Here is a 20,772-nt window from a genome sequence, read left to right as displayed (position 1 = left end):
TATGTGTCCTACTTTTAATTACTCTCTTCAGGTGTGGAGCCTAAAGAATCCCAGAAGGTTTGAGTTTGGAAAGATGTTGAAATACATCCGGACCGACCCTCACATTTTACAGTTTTTGAGACTAGAGAGGTTAAGGGACTTGCCCGATTTCACCCACCTAATCAAGAGACAGATTTAGCCTAGAATGAACCACATCCTGTTCTCTAAGGCCTCATTTGAGCTGGTGCCAAAATAACATATTTCATAATAATCTTGTAACCACTTACCTCCTAAGTTACTTTAAAAAAGTAATTTATGGATAACTTCCTTAGACACGAGGCCAGCATGTAGGCGGAAATGCCTGCTGCCATTTAAAGATGATCTGAGGACTTAACATGAAATATATTTCCCTTCCTGAAATTTTCAGTATTTGTGCTATCGGCTAAAATTCAGGCAATCAAGATTAGGTTAATCCTCTCTACATGGCAAGTTATTTTGGAGATGAATGAGATCAACTGTGTTCAAATGCAAGAAAGCAGCCCCTAAACCTTAAAAAGTCCACTTTATCTGGCTAGTAACATTAAAACCTGGGTTCAAGCATTATGCTATCTGTGAGGGAAAGCAAAAACAGGTGAAATAGCTTCTTTTCTTAATGTCACCTACAGTACCCAAGTTTCTCTAGGGTCACTGAGCAGTGTGGGAAGGACATAAAAGAATGCTTGTGGGTGAGAAAGAAACAGGAGATCACCTACGGGGTGTTTAAAGAATTTTTTTTTTTTTTTTAATTAATTCACAATATGGCAGAGGTCCAGCCTTCAAATGCAACACTTATCTCAAGGGAACACCATGACATAGTTCAAAGCCTTGAGAATCAGAACAGGCTCCTCCACTTGACACTCATGAGACCCTGGGCTTATTACTTCACCTCCTTAAGCCTCAGTTTTCTCATCCATAAAGTGGGATAATTACCCCCCACCACAGAACTGTTAGGAGAATTGAATGAGATAATACATAAACAACGCTGATGTTAGTCATCAGAAAGTAGTACTCAATAAGTAAACTCAAGCTTGCTTCAAGACAATTGGCCCATCTTCAACCAAGTATTGGGCCATTAATGGTTTATGTAGTTGTAAAGCACAAAGATACTCACAGAGCATTCTTTTCATAATGCTATTTTTCTTCTCTCCTAAAAAGCTGTTTTAAATATATATATATTTGTGTGTGTGTAAGAGAGACAGGGTCTCACTCTTTTGCCCAGGCTGGAGTACAATGGCATGACCATGGCTCACTGTAGCCTTGACCTCCCCGGTCTCAAGCGATCCTCCCATCTCAACCTCCTGAGTAGTTGGGACCACAGGTGCATGCCACCATACCTAGCTCATTTCTTAATTTTTTGTAAAGACAGGGTTCCCCCTATGTTGCCCAGGCTGGTCTCGAGCTCCTGGGCTCAAGCAGTCCTCCTGCATCAGCCTCACAAAGTACTGGGATTACAGGAGTGAGCCACTGAACCTGGCCTAAAATTAATTTTTTGTTTGAAGGAATGAGACTTCAACTGATCCTTCTGACCACCATTATTTTTTTTTCCTCTAGAGACATTCAGAAAATCATGTGAAATTGCATTGACCTGGGTTACATTAGAGCATCTAATCTGAATACTTATGCTTTGTCTCTACTTTGTAATATCCTTTTGTTTTCTACCTTTTGTTTGTTGCCTCTCACTCTGCCTCAGTAGGCTCTCCTCCTCAAAGGAGGCACAGGTGATAAAAAGTGAAAAAAAGTTATGAATAATAGTTGAAAATACAAATAAATTACATTAGAGCCCAAAGTCTGGGAGCTTCATGACCTAAAAAACAAAGATCTCTAGAGAATACATCGTATGCTTTTTGATTTTTTTTTTTTTTTTGCTTTGTATAATGTCACAAGCCTGCATTTCTGAAAACAAATTTTAATCCAAAAAAAGCACAGAAATTAATTTTATAGAGCTCATAAAACTATCCCTTGACTCTATCATCTTTTTTAAATACTCAATTTACTTTATTTTTGCTATGATTAGGGCCAGAATTATTTAGTAGAAATGATGCCAGGAAGTCTGTGTGGTGACTGTTCTGCCAAACATAAAGTGTTGGCATTCTGCTCAGACTTTTCAAAGGACGACTCCACACGGGAGATGAGGCAGAATTTTACATTGGCAAAACGTAAGGTCAGGTATTCCTTACGTTAGGTATCAGTAGCCTAAAATCAATTATTCACTTCAGAAAATACATTCTATCACAAATTGAAACGAGGGTTGCATGTATCCTACAAATGTCCCCTGTCTCTTTTGTTCTTGCGCGCCATCTAGTGTTATAAAGGGGAATATTTACCTACAATTCTCACGCCCAATCCGGCCTTAGTCTGGAGAGCGATCAAATAGTTCAATACCCTGCCTTCATTTTTCATTGAAAGCCGAGTCACTGCTTTCCGGAGGTGAAACAGATAATTACTGATCATTTTGAAATTAGATTTTATTCTGGGATACTGGGAACAGTCTCCGTTATACCCTGCTGACTCACTTTATTGCTCATAATCATCATTTACCGAGAGTTTCAGCAGCACGGAATTGAGATACACACAGTGCTCATTAAAGAAAATTAAATATTACAGTGACTTCAAAATTAGACAAATAACTGTTTTGGTGCAAGGTATATACTTTATTCAGACTCAGAATGAGTTTGTTCAGACTCAATAACACCTACGATAATCACTTATAAAATGGGCATCATTATATATATTACCACCAACATTATCTTCGAGGCTTATTTTGAGGGTGGGGGGAAGAATTTTCAAAGTCCCTAATAGAGTTTATGATCCACGGCAGCAATTAGTGACAGCCATTTTTAATACGGAACAAGTATTCCTATAAAATGGAGTTCTCAGGAGCCAACACTCCATTGGATCAGCACCCACCAAGACAAATCAGATATGGTCTTGTGCAATTACTAGAGTATTCTGTCTTTCAACAGTTCTTCCCCCATGATGTATGCGGTTCAGTGGAATGGGTGACCGCAGTGGCTCTAGTGCTCACAGGTAGAGCTCACAGCTCCTTCACTTACCAGCCAAGTGACCTCACACTTCCCACTTGACTTCTCTTCAGTGCAGTTTCAATATCTGTCAAATAGGGATAATGATAATATCTATGTCACTGATTTTTGTGAGGATTAATGTGCTGACATGTGTACCTGGCACCTAGCAAGTGCTATATGATTAAGTTGTTTTTTAAGTATTAGCTGAAATTTAAAGCACAACAAAAGTTGTTTACAGACTGGCTGTGGTAGCTTATCTCTACAGTCCCAGCACTTTGGGAGCCAGAGGCAGGAGGATCACTTGAGGTCAGGAGTTCAAGACCAGCCTGGGCAACATAGTGAGACTTCGTCTTTACAAAAAAAATGCAACATGTAGCCAGGCATGGTATTGCGTGCCTGTAGCACCAGCTACCCGAGGGGCTGAGGAGGCTGAGGCAGGAGGATTGCCTGAGTGAGCCCAGGAGTTTGAGTTTACAGTCAGCTATGATCATGCCATTGCATTCCAGCCTAGGCACCAGAGCGAGACCCTCTCTGGAAAAAAAAGAAAAAATTATTTATTTGGTACAAGTACTAATAACACTGTTGTAGAGGTAAGTGATATTTAACAAAAGTTAAATTTTCGAGAAAAAGGCTACTACACTACATAGGTTGGTGTTTCTAATATACATTGTTAAAAATGTCACCTTGAAAGATCTTTTAAATAGAAGTATTTTTATTTTAAACAATACTAATTTTCTCTTATTTTTTCTTCTATGCCCCCCTACTGTGCTACATGCTTGTGGTTATTATGTAACTTAATTCCTAGGACCACACTCTGAGGGAGGAGAGCGTGACCATTTTCCAGACCGTACAGATGAGGAACTGAAGCCTTAGAGAAATTAAGGAACTTGAAGTTCAGAGCTGGCACGTATAGGTGAAAAACACAAACAGGCTCCAAATCCAGGAATGTTTATAACCGCTACGTTAAATGCCCTCTCCACTTATAAATGGTTGACGTGGTGTCCTGTAAATGCTTAAACATAAAATAATCCCTAGCTCCTACAGCAAATAGCTTAACTTCTCCAAGTCTCCATTTTCCTTAGATGTAAAATGAGATTCAGTGGATCAGATGGTTCAAGATGCTGAAAACTCTAGAATTTAAAGCAAATATTTTTACTTCGTAAGTCTTATTGGTAAATCTAGGAATTTATTTGAAATTGAAAAATAAATCTATTGTCTTAATTTGGCTTCCTTCATTTGGGCTGCCATAAAAATATGTCATGAATTAAATGGCTTATAAAAAGTAATTTCTCACAGTTCTGGAGACTGGAAAGTCCATCATCAAGGCAGATTCAGTGTCTGGTGAGGGCCCACTTTCTGGATCAGAGATGGTGCCCTCGTGCTTTATATTCACATGATAGAAGGACTAGCTAGCTCCCTGGGGTCTCTTTTATAGGGGCATGAATCCCAATAATGAGGTCTCTGCCCTTGTGACCTAATCACTTCCCAAAGGTATCACCTCCTAATACCATTTCCTTGGGGGTTAGGATTTCAATATAGGAATTTTTGGGGGGATGCAAACATTCAGACTATAACAGAATTGTTCTACTGGATTCTCTAATTCATAGTCTAACAATTATAAATCATCTATATCAGTACAAGAAATTGTTAGATTTGATATTATCTAATTCAAAATTTGAAAAGTATAAGGATATTTATCCTTATATAAATAACATCACGGTATCACAATATGCAATTCATTAAATTTATATGAAAACACAAAATCAGACAACTTAATATTTTCTTATTCTGTGACATTTAGACATTTTATATTAAAAATACTATCACTTTACTTATTAGCCAGTCCCAATTTGAGTAAATGTAAAAAAAGGAGAAATGTGCCACAAGTCAACCTAGGTATTAGCAACACTAAACATCATTGGTATTTTGTTTTTATTTTCCTCAAGTCAGCCAAACATGTATAAGAAATAGGAAGATAATAATATTGGTACAATCTTACATTCTTTAACATTCAATTAATACACATGCAACAGTTGAAAGGGATTACTTGCTATTATGGTACTGATATAATAGACAGTACTGAATTCAGTCTCAGTCCCCATAAATCATCCTATACAGCCAATGCTGCAATGGTCTGGCCAAGAATGTGAATTCGGTAGTGGTCACCAAGATAAGGAAACTTAGTTCTTAACAAATGAGCACATTAGGGTAGTAGTGATACTTAATGTAGAAGGAAGAAGATATTCCCACATCTCTGACCATTCATTGTAAGGTTCATAATCTTTCACACACACTATTTTCATTCTCTTCATACGACTCATAACTCTGATTTATTTATTCCCTAATTTTTAGTTTATAAATAATAATTGTGTATATCTATTGTGGACTTGTTTCGAAATACATGTGGAATAGCTAAATTGAATATGTACATTACCTCACATATTTTTGTGGTGAGAAAACTTAAAATCTACTCCTAGCAATTTTCAATAACTCAATACATTGTTATTAACTATAGTCACCAAGTTGTACAATAGATCTCTTCAACTTATTCCTCCTACCTAACTGAAATGTTGTGTCCTTTGACCAATATCTATCTCCCCAATCCAGCCCACCAACTCCTAGGCCCCTGGTAACTACCATTCTACCCTTTACTTATGAATCCGAGCTTGTTAGATTCTTCATAGAAGTAACATCATGTAGTATTTGTCTTTCTGTGCCTGGGTTATTTCACATAACATAATATCACCTAGGTTCATCCATGTTGTCCCAAATGACAGGATTTCTTCTGCTTTAAGACTGAATGGTATTCCACTGGGTATGTACACACCATATTTTCTTTATCCATTTATTTATTGGCAGACACTAAGGTTTATTCTATTTGTTGGCTATCGTGAATAATGCTGCAATAAACATGGGAGTAGAAATATCTTTTTGACATACTGATTTCATTTCCTTTGAATATGTCCCTGGTGGTGGGACTGCTGGATAACATAGCTCCATTTTTAATTTTTTGAGGGAACTCCAAACTGTTTTTCATAATGACTGTACTAATTTACCCTCCAACCATGATGTGTTTATCAATCATCTATCAAAATTCAGGTTCCATGACATGAGGAATTAACCTGTCTTAATAACCTGTATGCCTAGTATATAATCTGTATAGCTAGTATGTGACCTAGTAAATAACCTTATACCTCGTACCTAGAATAGTAGTACCTAACACAGTCTAGTTGTGCAGAATGTATTTACTGAGTAATGAATGAGATCATGCAAGTGGTTAAAAATAAATTACTTTCTCTGTCCGGATAAATTTTATTGCTAATACTTTGTTGATAGTTATTGTCCTTTCTACCGCTCCACCACTAAGATGAATCTCCTCCTACCTCCATTTACAAGTGTATCTTAATCTGAAAACTCTTCTAGACAATGACAGACAACAATTGTTTGGTATCCAGCAACCTAACCTGCTCCTGAGCCTGGCGGATGTTCGCCCTCATGCACACAACCTTCCTTCTGGGCAAGAGGCATTTCAGGGTGGTTCTACCTCTCCTTCTGAAATTTCCTGTCTTCTCAGACTAGGTGCTCTCATCTGGCAACATGAACTGTGCACATCTTCATCATGCTTAGAGTTACAAGTTTCCTTATGGATTGAGAGACTGGTGTCTCATAAGCATCTTCACCTTTCATTAGTAGATACATATAATGTACACCATGACAGGCGTCAGATGTCCTCCTACCCTGAATCTTTGCTTTCTGAATGAAAACTTGGATGTCATTCGGTCCTGTGAGATGGACAAGCCCACATCCACAACTTGCTTCAGACACCACCCTCACCACACCCCTCCAGCCCCTGCAAAAACCTATAGTAGCTCTGACAAGGCCCACATCTAAACTGCACGTGAAGGTACCAGGCTTACCATCAGGCTTTTCCACACTACAACGCCTCTGATTCCCTCCATTTGGAGGTAGATCTCAGTTTGCTAGATCTTTGAGGAGGGCACCAGATGGCAACAGGCTGACACTTTATGCTGTAGCATAGTTTCTAAGACCAACCTTAACCTCATACTTTGGGAGTTTGTGAGCACAAGGTACACGAAGTATCATATCCCTTTGATGGGGCATGAGCAATTAGACAAATGGTAGCCCTGTTGCTATTACACTGGATCACCCTAGACTTGGATTATATACTTCTTAGGCTGGTTATCCCCCCACCATATTCTAAATTTCACTTGAGATCATTTGAAATAGGCCTTTTTCTTGACAACTTCGACAAATCCCCAAAGAAATCTGTATCTAGGCACAGACCTGCGGGCCTTGTAGAACTCTATGGGAAAAGACTGTCAATCAGGCACAGGCTCAGTAGTACCTAAGGTGCCTTTAAAATACAGATTCCTGAGCTCCAGTCTCAAGAAATTTTGACTCAGGAAGATTCAGATGGGGCCTGAGAATCTGTATTCTTCAAAAGTTCATTTACTACTGGCACTTCCTCCCAACCATCACTCAACTCTCCACCTCATTGTGTCTGAAGTATATTCATGTTAGGAGCTCATTAACCTAAACTGCACATCTATGAGCAATGCAAAAAGCTTCATCTTGCTCTCAGAATAAGGAAGGACCCATTCATTCATTTGTGCATCAGACATCATGCTAAAAATCTATAGGAAAATAAATAATAAAATACAGTTCCTTGGGCAGGACTGACTACATAATTTATGGGGTGCAGTGAAAAATAAAAATGTGAAGGCTCTTGTTCAATAACTTTTTTTTTTTTTTTTTTTTCAAAGAGACAGGGTCTTACTCTGTTGCCCAGGCTGGAGTGCTATGGCATGATCTCAGTTCACCGCAACCTCCGCCTCCTGGGTTCAAGTGATTCTCCCGCCTCAACCTCCCAAGTAGCTGGGATTACACACGTGTGCCACCACATCCAGCTAATTTTTGTATTTTTAGTAGAGATGAGGTTCCACCATGTTGGCCAGGCTGGTCTCGAACTCCTGAGCTCAGGTGATCCTCACACTTCGGCCTCCCAAAGTGCTGGGATTGCAGATATGAGCAACCATGCCCAGCGAAATTAAGATGCCATTTCCCTCGTAAAATAGGGCTCAAGAAATATTAAGAATCTCAGGACAGCAACAGCAGAGCATTAAACCAAGCATGGGGCCCATCTGACCTTGGGCAAAGCATATTCATTTTCGGAATCCACTTATCTAAACTACACTCCTAGGAGCGATAGAAAAGACAAGAAGTATTTCATTTTGCTCTCAGAACAAGATCTCTTAGAACTATGTCCATAATCCTGGCCCAGCCTGTGTATGAAGAAGGAATCTAGAACATTCCCACCTGAGAAATGAAGTTCCACTAACAGGCAAAACAGTGATGAGCCGATCAAAAAAAAATATTAATGATCATGAAGAAACAGTCTCCATTTCAATCAATTTTTCTAGTTGAACTAGAGTTTGTACTTCTAATGAGTATGCTTAAAATAACAGCAACGTAATAATAAATTAGCATTCTCCATTACTTCGTGGTTTTCCCAGGTACTATAGCTTTCTAGAATCTATGAAAATAAATCCTTAGAAATAAAATTCTCTTTGTTGAGCTGACCAGGGGATATGCAGGTGATATCCATGAAAAGGAAAGAACAACAGGTCTTCATTTCTACTTAACTCACAATAGCTTTTAATATCCTTTCTAATCTTAATCATATGCAAAAAAAGTATGAAAAATTTCACTGAAGACAGCCAGGTTCAAACTTGAATTAATCCAAAGGCACTTAATAAATGAGCTCTTTCATACTACAGAACATTATTCTTGTTAAGCCATTTGTCAAATTCATATGCCAACATTTCACATTAGTAATCATCATGATTCTATAATACAGAATTATGTAGTTTAAGAAGTTGATGGCTATTTTGTTGTATGGATTTGGGAATCTATAAACCCAAGTCTTGGTATTTATTCCTATCCTTTTAAGATTAAAGAATTTTAAAAAGAAAGGATGCAGGCCAAAAGCATGACAGAAATGCTTGCTCTTCATAAACACAGTGCTTAACAGTTTTTTGTATGGATCATGATTGTCGAGGTTACTATATTAGCTGCCAAAGTGCCAAAGGCTTGGTTCTTCTACATTTACTGTTTCATTGTTGTTTTGCCTTATTTGTATTCAGACATAATACTTGGCTTCAGAACATTATAAATAGCAATCAACAGAATTAAAATGAGCACAGCCAACATACAGTATATTGAAACTGTGGTACGAGTTAACGGGTGCAGCACACCAACATGGCACATGTATACATATGTGACAAACCTGCAGGTTGTGCACATGTACCATAGAACTTAAAGTACAATTAAAAAAAAAAAAAACTGTGGTAGAGAGGAAACAAGTTCTCTAAACAAAAGCGCACACAGAGTAATAAGGGCTTTATATTGTTTAAAAGGTACCTTGCCCAGATGTTAAGGGATATTTTCTCCTTGCACACAGAATAGGAAGAGCCAGGAAAGATGACCTCCCTAGCGCCGCAGCCATTTCTACACGGCACTTGTACATTTAAGTGTCTTTCTCTGACACCATGTAAGAGTAGCAAAATGTGAGCCCTTCACACACGGTCAAAATAAAATCTCACTCACTTTCAAGGAAAAGTAGAAAAGGGAAGTATCAGGTATAGAATCATAATTTTACACACTGAAAACAAATTTACAAAAGAAAAATAATTTTGCTGAATTGAACACTATACTTTTTGGACTATAGTTTTATTGCAGTCCACTGACAAATGTAATATCCATTCGATAACAAAATTCCAGTTTATAGATTTTCTGAATACTGATAATATAACAAAATCTATGTCAAGTTGTTGTTTTGAACTTATCAAAACATCTCATATATACCTCAACCAGCAAAGCCTATATGATAGTTCTATACACCATGACAGGTAAGTATTCTTCAGAACCATTCTTTTAAAAATACATTCAAGCCCTGGGACTTCCAAGGTGGTGAGCCTGGGGTAAGGGTCAAGCATGGTCTTAAAATAATTTTAAAACTCTCTGGGTGATTCTGAAATACAGCTAAGGCTCAGAACCACTGTTCTAGACAAATGGTTCTCAAAGTGTGGTCCCTAGACCAGACACATCTGGGAACATGTTCCAAATGCAACTTTTGCAGCTCCACCCACACATACTAAATTAGAAACTCACTGTGGGGAAGGAGGAGTTTAACAAGCCCTCTGTGGGATTCTGATTCAACTTTGAGAATCGCTGTTTAGAGATGAGTTAAGTCAAAATCGTCTGTCTTGTAATTACTAAAACAAAGCTATCAGGCCTTTCACCAGATTTTCTTTGACAATTTCTATGCTCATCATACAAATCAACATCCATCTTAGACATATACTACTCCATATAAGGACCTAATAGCTGCTACTTTGGGAATGTTTCTACAGGCAATCACTTGTAGGATCTTAGCCTCCAGCTCTTTCTCTGGGTTAGAGCAGAGGTCAGCAAACTTTTTCTGTTAGGGTTAGATAGGAAATGTCTTCAGCTTTGCAGGCCACATGGTCTCTGCCACACACAACTGTCATACACAATACATATGTGAATGGATGTGGCTATGTTCCAATGAAACTTTATTTACAAAAGCAGGGGTCAGGCCACATTTGGCCCAAGGGCTGTAGTTCTTGGAAACTCCTGAGTTTAAGAAAATGACTATAGACTAGTTGGGAAAGCAAAACAAAACACAACACACCACTCCTCACCCATGAAGGCACACTCTCCCGTGAGCACAAAACTGATCCGATCTGGAAGGACAGACTTCCTTCCAGATGAAGGACAGACTACAAGGAAAAGGAGAGAAGGAAAAGTGGTTCATTTATTCACTCATCCACATAGTAAACATTAACTAAGTGTACACTAATGTATGGAACCAAACACCAAAGCCCTATCCTCACAGACCCAAGTTTAATAGAAGAAAAAACTAGATTAGACATGAATAAAAAGAAACAAGGCTTTAATATTGACCAAATTGTTCTGAGAGTGTAGGGTTGATTGACAAGGTCTGAAGCAGCCCTGAAATAGGTCACATTAGGCCTGGATCTTCAGGATTGAAGAAGATGATGTCTCTTGGGAAAAAGGGAGAAAACAAACATTCCATAGGGAGACAGCAGGTACAGAGGCACAAAGCTCAGGAGTAAAACATTCAAGAAACAAAGAGATCAACGTAACTGGACCACAGGGACAATGGTAAGAAACGGGAGACAGACTTGGAACATGGGCAAATTGGGATGTACCTTGTCTGAGAAGTTTGAAGTTTATGTGGATATGCAGTATTGTAAAAGTTGGAAACTCTCATAATCAGAACCTTTAGGGAAAAAAAGAAACTCAATAGATCATCCTGCCTGTAGCATAAATGACCAATTAGGAGAGTGTTGCAACTTCCTATAATATTAACTGACTGTCAGTTATATATGTTATAATATTAATATATTATAATATTAATATAATATTAACTAATATTTTATATATATAAAATACTAACTAAACAAAAAATGGAGAGAAGCTCTCTTAAAAAAAAGAAAGATATTTGAGAATAGAGTATTGCAACAGGAATACACTGCCATAGTAAGCCATGTTTATATTCAGGGAAGTAAAGGAAGACAAAGTTTTAAAAAGAAAAAATGAGGAGGATTACATAATTGCTTTGACATAATTATCCTTGGCTACAAAGATCAATCACAAGGATGATGCCAGTCTAAGATTGAACCGGCACTTGCTGTGCAGATGTCCTTGCAGAAGTAGTTTTTGTAGAAGGTTTTAATGGCTTTTGTGCAAGCTTGTGACTTCTTTGGTCTTTTGTAACATTTTTTAAAAATCAGGCATACAAGCATGAGAATCTTCCCTTCATAGCCTTCTGCAATGCTTAACAGACCCAGTGAAAAACAGAAGTTTATTGAACCAAAGTAGTGACTGGTAGACTGGATGAGAGGAAAAGTTTTATGAGGCTTTTCTGAACTTGCATAGACATACTTTCCTACTGAATGGAGGAGAAAGAGCTAAAAAAGATCCTCCTCGATCATTTGGGAGACTTTAGAAAAGGTCAGACTTAACTGAGACAGGAAATACAGCAGGAGGAGCAAGCTTGGATTACAAATATAAACCCTATTCTTTTATCGGTATGCTGAATTTCAGACGTCTGGGGACAGATAAAGAAGTGGTCTTAAATGTTTATTTCATAAAGTGACTTATATGAAATCACTCTAAAAGCTTGGAAATAGAATGCAAACAGTACTAGTATTTTTAATAATCAAGTCATTACACAGCTATTAAATGGAACGTATTCGAAAGCAGAATAAGAGGTGAAATGAATACATTCTTGGAGAGTTGTAAGGAGACTACTGCAAGATTTCTCCCTTCTATATTTTAAGTAGCCCCTGTCTGGGGGTCTGGAGGAAGCCCACTTCCTCCTTTACTGATAAGTACTTCTGGAAAGATGAAGACTTATGAGCAAAACAACAAAAAAGTTTGGTCCTCTCAGTCTTTGAACCTCTTCTGGTCTACTCCAAGTCAGAGTGGTCCTCCCAAGTTCAGCCTCTTCCTAGTCTACCTCTAGTGAAAAGACTCCAATGTAAAGAGAGTACTAATATCCACGTCTCTGCTAAAGCAGGGTAGTGAACAATTACAACTTATATAGAAGGTCAAAGGGGAAAATTCAGCCTTCCTAACTGCAAGGAGTGTAGTGCTAACAATTTAGGTTGTGAAAGGGGTTGGTTAATTGAGAAAAACAGACACCACATATCAAAGACCTCCAGCATCTGGTGTGCAGTAAAATATTTAATAAATAAAAGAAGTGACTCTGTGGCACATAAACTCACTTTCTCATCCAGTCATAGAGCAGACATTTTCCAGTTTATTTAAGCCAAATAGATATTTTATCAGAATAAACCAGTTTCTCTGAAAATAACAACACTGGTGTCAAAAAGTGTTCACAGGACAGATACCAAAAATATTACCTGTAAGTTTGGGTGCTAAGACTACAGAATACTTCATTCCTTTTGAAGACAGATCCCTGTATTTTCTAGGTTTTCTATAGGATACCAAAAATATTATAGCAATTACGTTTGGGTAGAGGGATTATGATTTAATTTCTTTGGGGACAAGTCTGTGTGTTTTCTAGGTTTTCTACAATGAAAGTATATTATGTTCGTAATTAAAAATAAAACACAATTTACAGAAGGAGGTCTATGTACTGGTTTCCACCTCCACTACTACCTCCGTAGTGCAAGTTACCAAGGTCTCCTGTCTACCGCAATGACATCTTTCCTGATCTCCCAGCTTTCCCTCTTGACATTCTCCACATAGCAGCCACAGTGCTCCTTTAAAATGCATTCTCCAGTGGGTTCCACCGCACTTTAAAAAAATGCAGTCTCTATAGCCATTGCCTATCTTTTTAAACTTATCTTCTTCCTCCCCAGCTCCCCCACACCCTAGTCCCCACCTCATTCCCACCCCCATACTCCATTCCTGCCATTACCCCACCACACACATACCCTCCAGTCTGACTACACTACTATATATCCATTGCTAGAGCAAACCAAGCAACCAGAAACATGTCGCCAGACTTCAGCTCCATTCCAGGTTCAAATCATATGTCATTTCCTCAGAGAGGGCTTCTTCCCTCAGTGCCCTACCAGAAGTCACACTCTAAACTCTTTGTCTGCTCTTCATAGCACCAAGAAATGCCAATATTCAGATTCCAACTGGACTTTCACATTTGATAAGATGTCTGCCATGGCCCTCACTTAACCTCCATTGCTGAGCTGCTTGGCAGAAACAATATCACAGAGAAACAATATCAGGCTTTGCCTCAAACCTCAGTGTGTCTGTGTTCTCAAGTTGTATTCCTAGCAGTGACAATCAAAGTCACTGGCTGCACTAAAAGCTAACTATACCCTTGAAGATGACACAGAATCCCTGGAATTTGGGGCATGAATATATCAATCCTAGAACTAATTTCATTTTTCTGGCATCTTGCCTAGACTACACATAGTTAATGTTTGAGTATTTCCAGTTCTCTGTAGGTACAATTATCCTTTCATTAAATTGCTAAAACCAAAGCTAGGAATCATTTAAGTAATGGAAAATTTCTTTATTACATCAAAACCAATCAGTGATTAGCACTAGGACTGAAACCTATCATGCTATACAAATATAGCTGAATAGCTATTTTTAGACTGTTAAAAATTTGATGGAGGGAATAACTGAGAAAGTTCTCTATTTGATGGTGATGATGATGATAATGATGCTTATTTAGAGACAGAGTCTTGCTCTGTCATCCAGGCTGGAGTGCAGTGGCAAGATCATAGCTCACTGCAGCTTGGAACTCCCGAGCTCAAGGGATCCTCTCACCTCAGCCTCCTAAGTAGCTAGGACTACAGGCAAGTGCCACCACACTGGGATAATTTTTAGATTTTTTTGTAGACAGGATCTTACTATCTTGCTCAAGATAGTCTCAAACTCCTAGCCTCAAGCCAGCCTCCCAGCTTAGTCTCCCAAGTAGCTGAGGCTACAGGCATGAGCCGTCACACCCTGCCCTATAGTTCATTAATATGCTTACAATCTATATTTATGTTATTTTGTTATAGTAAGTATAATTTATAGGAAAAAAACCGAACATTTATATTAAGATAAAACATTTCTGATCATGTAGCCCTCTACTGAATGTTCTTGGGGTGTATTCCGGTCCTGGTTTTGAGAATAAACAAGTTATATAGCTGAACTATGTTCAGCTTCTAAGCACTAGTTGAGTCCATTTCTAAAATAGTAGTAGGGAAATAAAGAGGCACATAAAAGTTCTTAATGAAGCAAAAGGCAGGGAAAACACATTAGAACAGAAGTTCTAGGACTATTTGATTGTCAAAAGGGAATTCATTATATATCAACCATGTGCTTCACAGACTAACTCCCTCTACGGGAGCTTATGAAATCTCAGTTATTTTCTATCTGATATGGAAGAGACATGGAGGATGGAGAGTGGGGTCTGGGACAGATTAGGGACAGAGGATAGGATGCCTCCACCACAATTCTCACCCTTTAAAATGGGAAACATAATAACTTGCCCTGGAATAGTTTTACTCCTCATTGTGTCATAGTTGGGTGACAGGAAAGAGGGAGAGAAAGGAACAGAACAGTCTCTCTCTCATATTCAAATGCGGAAATCACTGTTTCCTGTTTTCCTTTTATGACTGATCATCAAGGCAGTACTCTGGGTCACTGCTGAGTGTGGTACTCAGCATTAGAACACGTTTTGTGTCTAACTAGAGTAGGAATGATCATTGCTGGTTACAGACTTACCATCCATCCCAGACAATGAGACCAACACAGACAAGGGAATGGAAGACAGGTTTTCCTCAGTAAAATCCTGGGTCTTTGAGAGCTTCTGAGAAGGGCGCTTCTTACGTTAATTTCACTAAGGGACACCTGGGTGGGACCTGAGCGGCTAGCAGCACGAACAAGCAAAGGTCAGAGGTCACACTATTAACATCAGAGGGCTCAGCTTGTGTCTTCCCATGAGTCCAATGAGGGCTCAGGAAATGGAGTGCTACTAATCATGCTGGGGTGTTGACACCCAAGAAAGGAAGAAATCGGTTTCGCCAAGCTTCTAGATAAGTAATCAGACTTCAAAGAACCTCATCCCTTTTGTAGAACAAAGTTTGTTGACTGAATGTATGTGGGTTCTAGTCCCTACAGAACAAACTAGAAATAGGAATTTCTAGCGCTATACAAGCTTGACCCCTCACCCTTTCTTACTAGCTGATGTTCCTCAGGTTTGTCGCCTTCTTCTTGCTTTGTTAGAATTTCGTGACTGGTTCCAATCATCTTTAACTGTTTTCAGAGCTGAGACACACCTCCCTTGCCTTATGTGCCTGCCTGAATTTCATGTACCAGGCACGCCTTCATAGACCTGTGCAGATCTGCCATGGCAAGCTATGGAAAACAGCAAGTACATCAGTGAAGGCTTGGATTACCAGTGATAAGGCAAATTTTGAACCTATTTTACAGTTTGTCTATAAAGATAATGTCACTCATTCATGGTTAAATGGGCCTGCCAGGGTATGCGTCACAAATACTAAATTATGTTTAAAAGAAGGCTTTAAAAGCAATCATCTATCCAGAAATTCCAACTTTTTTTTCCAGTGAAGTAGTCACCACTCAACAAGTATTTCCTTGTCTTTTTTCTTCCTCTGCATCACTGCAAGATTTTTTTTTTTTTTTTTTTGGTTTTGATAAGGAAAGAAAGATCCTTTGATGCCTCAGAGAAAGAATACAGTTATTATTCTAAATGAGTTGTTTTTAATAAGTGTATATTTAAGCATGAAACAAGTCTAATACCAAACTAGGAAGACGACATTTTTCTGCCCTATTTGATTACAATTGCTAAATGGTAGACAATACTTGTAGACCTACTATTATCTTTTTAACTTGGGATTTACTTGGAAAAGTGCTGTCTCTTAAAACTGCTAGCCAAATTAATGGCAGTGGAAATTGTAGCTGTGATTACATGACATTTTGGACAGGTTTTCTTTGGTGGCAGAGTTAGATATATTTATGCAGCTGCTGTTGGTTTCAGTTCCTACAGACTCCTCTCTTTCACTTTTTTCTTTTATGTGAGGAGTCATATGAAGATGTTGACTTTCCACAATTTCCATCAAAAATGTTATTTTGCAAACACAAAACTGCGTTTTGAAAATGTTTCTTTACTTTTAAACCAATGCCCGATTGGAGAAGCCATCCTTCTCAGCACCCAAAGATGACGAGTGTTAATTTTAAATTTTTGTTTAAATTTGTGTCTCCTATTTATTTCAAGAGTAAACCCTGAACACGTTTGAGGTTGTGTTGATTTTTCTTAACAAATAACCAGATAATCATAGTGTGACTATTTTCTCTAGTCAGTCTAAGTTCAATGCTGACCAAGGTTGATGTGAATGTCAAGATTAATTTTTCTCTCTTGGCTGTTACCGAAGTCATAATCATCTCGAAAAGGCTATTAATTATATCAGTTTACCTACAAGCATAAAGTACCTTTTCCAAGAATATCCCAGGAATTATTTTTAAAAGGAGAAAAGAAAGTACCCTTAACCTCATCTTGCAAATGGAGACTTAAATGTTAGGCTCAAGGCAAAATTCTACCAAGTAAATTTTAGAGTCAAGACGGGTTAGTAAGAACACTAATGCTTGTCTTTAACCCCAACCTGAAAAGATTTTTTTTTTTTTAAATTACACAAAAAGTCCTCTTCCCCAGTCTTCCTTAAGAACAAACTAATAGAGTGAGAGCAAGGCTAGTTGAAAGACCTTTCTCAGCTGTATATTTCAAAGCTGATATGCATTGCAAAGAGAAAAGCATGCAGATGCTCTCCTTACCGGAGGTGAAAGCATTGTGCCAGCTCTGTCACTACTGTAACCATCTTCCGCAGGTGGAGAGCAGGGAACGCCAGGGTCCCAACAAGTGATGAAAAGCGATAATTAGAGCTCCTGCAAGAATCTTCCCTAAGCACTTTCTTCCGTGACACACCTACTTTGTGGCATCTACGCGCTCTTCACGGCTAACCACAATCCTGTCATTGCGGCTCATTCATCCAGCAGCTGCTGGAAGGACCGCGCTGAAGCGTGGGCGCAAGGAGGGGGACACCAGTGCGAGCGCTGAGCCGGCAGAGCGGCTGCAGCCCGCGGACTCCCCGGGCCCCCGCTGCTGCGCCGCTGCAGCTGACCGTGCGAAAGCCGCATGTTATTGGGTAGAAATCAGCTTTCCAGGAACAGGCATCAGCTGTGCACGAGCCCGGCAGCATCTCCAGACAAGTGCTAGCCGGTGTTGGTGCAAACCAAAGCTTGCTATGTGCTCAGAAAGCGGCCCCAGCTACTGAGCATGCTCGGCTTCTACCCAGCTGCTGTTATCAGAGCCCCTCAACTGTTGACTTCTGCTGATTTAAGAAAGGGAGCATGAAGGAGTGGGCACGAGGGTGCGATTCGGTGAAGGTAATACCTTAAATCTGGAAATGATCTCTTCCGTATCCCCGTGCCCCTTCCCCATCGCAAAAATAAAATTTAAAAAACAGAGTAAGGATACACTGCTCTGCAGTTAGGAAACATTTGTATGGATAGGGTGATAGAGATGTTTGAAACCTATCAGTAGCTTTTAGTTTTTCGCTTTCTCCCTGCCCAAACCTCCGGGATCAAGCTTGTGGTGTAAACTGCGGAAGGGTTTAATCCTAACAAATCACTGTTCCTCGAGGATTAAGTATAGAATTGCCTTGTATTTGAATATCTAGGCAATGTGCCACAAATTAATTATCTCTCTACAGTCATAATCTGCCTCCTACTAGACAACAACTTTCTTAAATATTTTATAAAGTAATTGTGCCAGTTTTGAAATTTAAATGTTAACCTATATTATAATACACATCTTGAAATTTAAGTCTTCCAGATGGTAAGCTCGATGCAAGCAAAGAATGCCTGACTGATTCACGACTGTAAACACAAATCTTTTCTTGCGGCCTTGGTGGATGGCCAGTACTCCATAAATGTTCCTGTGATGATTAATTGGTGAACGATGGGTTAGATCATCTGTTAGTGGTGCTTACAGGAAAGCGGAAGTTCTCGAATTTGGTATGGACCCCTATGCTAACTCGACCTTCTCAGCTATTTTGGGCTTGTCAATTATTTGAAGATAGAAATACACTATACATTAGGTGTGCAATGTGTAAGAAAATGGCTTTTAAGTACTATTTACATTTTATTATTTTTATTATGCCTCCTTTTCTTCTCTTTTTTCAGCCCCCTAAGATGCCACTCTCCAAGTTGAGCCTAATTCAGAGCATGCTGTCTCAGCTACTACTGAAACCAATAACATCAACTCTCCATGGTTTGCAGATAACAAAATTATTTCATTTTGAGAAACTTTTAGCCAGTCATCTCTGCCAAGTACATGGAGGGTGAATCTGAGAGGCTTTCACAGCTGAAAGGGAGCCTGAAAGCTGGGCCTGTGAGAGCCCACACAGGACACGGGTGAGATGGAAGTCAGGTATCTCTTGAATTCCTACCAGGTGTTTCTCTGGCCTGGCCCGTGAATCCAGTTCCTTGGGGCTGGAAAGTCCTCTCTTTCTCCCCTTTTTCTCTGCCCCATCCTCTGACTCTTTTGTTTTGTTTTTTTGTTTTTGTTTTTTTTTGAGATACAGCCTTGCTCTGTTGCCCAGGCTGGAGTGCAGTGGCACAAACACAGCTGAGACAAGTGCTAGCTGGTGCAGTGTCAACCTCCCGGCTCAAGCAATCTTCCCACCTCAGCCTCCCAAGTAACTGGGACTACAGGCACACACCACTACTGTGGGCTGATTTTTTTATTTTTTACTTTTTGTAAAGATGGAGTCTCACCATATTGCCCAGGCTGGTCTCAAACTCTGGGGCTCAAGCGATCCTCTCTCCTTGACCTCCCAAAGCACTGGGATTACAGGTGTGAACCACTTACACCTAGCCCTCTTTCTGTCCTTTTAGGACTCAAGTGTTACCTAAGTACCTCCTGACTCCAGAGCAAGCCCACTCTGACTCCCCTTCCCTGTGCCTTTTCAGTGATACTTTCTTCATTATCTGTAGTTGAATCATACCCCACCATACCAGCAGCTTTGAATTTCTTAAGGGTAGAGACAATGCTGTTTTTTTTAAATCTGTATGTATAATTGTATACATACAATTACAATTTTAATTGTATAATTGTATACATACAATTACAATTTTAATTAATAATTGGCCCAGCCACATACAATTACAATTTTTGACCAATAATTGTATACATACAATTACAATTTTTATTGTATAATTGTATACATACAATTACAATTTTTATTGTATAATTGTATACATCTGTGCCGTTACTTGTTTTCACATGTTGTCAAGATTACATGGAGACACAGGAAGAAGTCCTTCTATTGTAATGACCACTTAGAAAATGGACAGCGTTAGTCTAGGGACATTTCTTAAAGGAAGTGATTGCAGGAGGAGAAAGAACCTTTTCAGTATAACCAAATCAAAGATTTCATAACTGGAAAGGAAGATGCAGACCTGCTAAGAACAGATAACTAGGGTGAGGCTGTTTTATAGGTTTTAATCCCTACTTCTCTGTCCTGAACAAAAATAGAAACAAGTGGGGAGACACAATTGCTCCTGCTATGGGCCCCATGGACTCATTCAAATTCATAGCAGAGATTCCTTATTCCATCTACCTCATTTACCATCTACCATTTTTTTTCTTGCTGTTTATTATATTGCAATGAACCTGGTTCTCAAGGGTTGCCCAAGGTGTTCTAATCACCAAAGTCAAGAATTTCTCAGTTTTGATGACAAAAATCATAATTATCACTTATTTGCACCTTATTCTCTGCCAACCACCACTAAAATCTTTACAACTATCACATTTAATTACCACATGAAGCATTTTTTAGCGTCATTTATCACAATCTTACATTTTGAATTTATAGTATATAATAATGTGTTTGCTAATATCCAAACCATACAGACACACAAACAATAATTGGTGATGGATAAGGACAGAGAATATTATCTTTAGCTGCTGACAAAACCAAGGCTTTGAGAGCCCAAGGTAAGATAGCTAATAGGTGGAGCACAGTGTGAATTCCATCCTGTTTAGTGCCAAAGTTCAACAGTCCTTAACCAGTCTAAATTATAGCCTCGCTCCACAATA

General features: G+C 38.9%; 1 protein-coding gene across 1 annotated transcript in view; it reads right to left on the bottom strand.

Moving 5' to 3' along the window:
- ARHGAP18 (Rho GTPase activating protein 18) overlaps nucleotides 1-17,939 on the bottom strand; it is a 193,918-nt gene extending 175,979 nt beyond the window's left edge. The window contains exon 1 of the mRNA XM_017957432.3: nucleotides 17,445-17,939. Coding sequence (XP_017812921.2) covers nucleotides 17,445-17,488 — 44 coding nt within the window. The 5' untranslated portion in view covers nucleotides 17,489-17,939. The remainder of the gene's footprint in view (nucleotides 1-17,444) is intronic.
- Between the last annotated feature and the right edge of the window lie 2,833 nt (nucleotides 17,940-20,772).

The sequence above is a fragment of the Papio anubis genome, chromosome 6 (assembly GCF_008728515.1).
Source record: "Papio anubis isolate 15944 chromosome 6, Panubis1.0, whole genome shotgun sequence".
Lineage (NCBI taxonomy): Eukaryota > Metazoa > Chordata > Mammalia > Primates > Cercopithecidae > Papio > Papio anubis.
The sequence above is the reverse complement of the archived record's forward strand: the minus strand, read 5'-3'. Positions and strand labels throughout refer to the sequence as shown.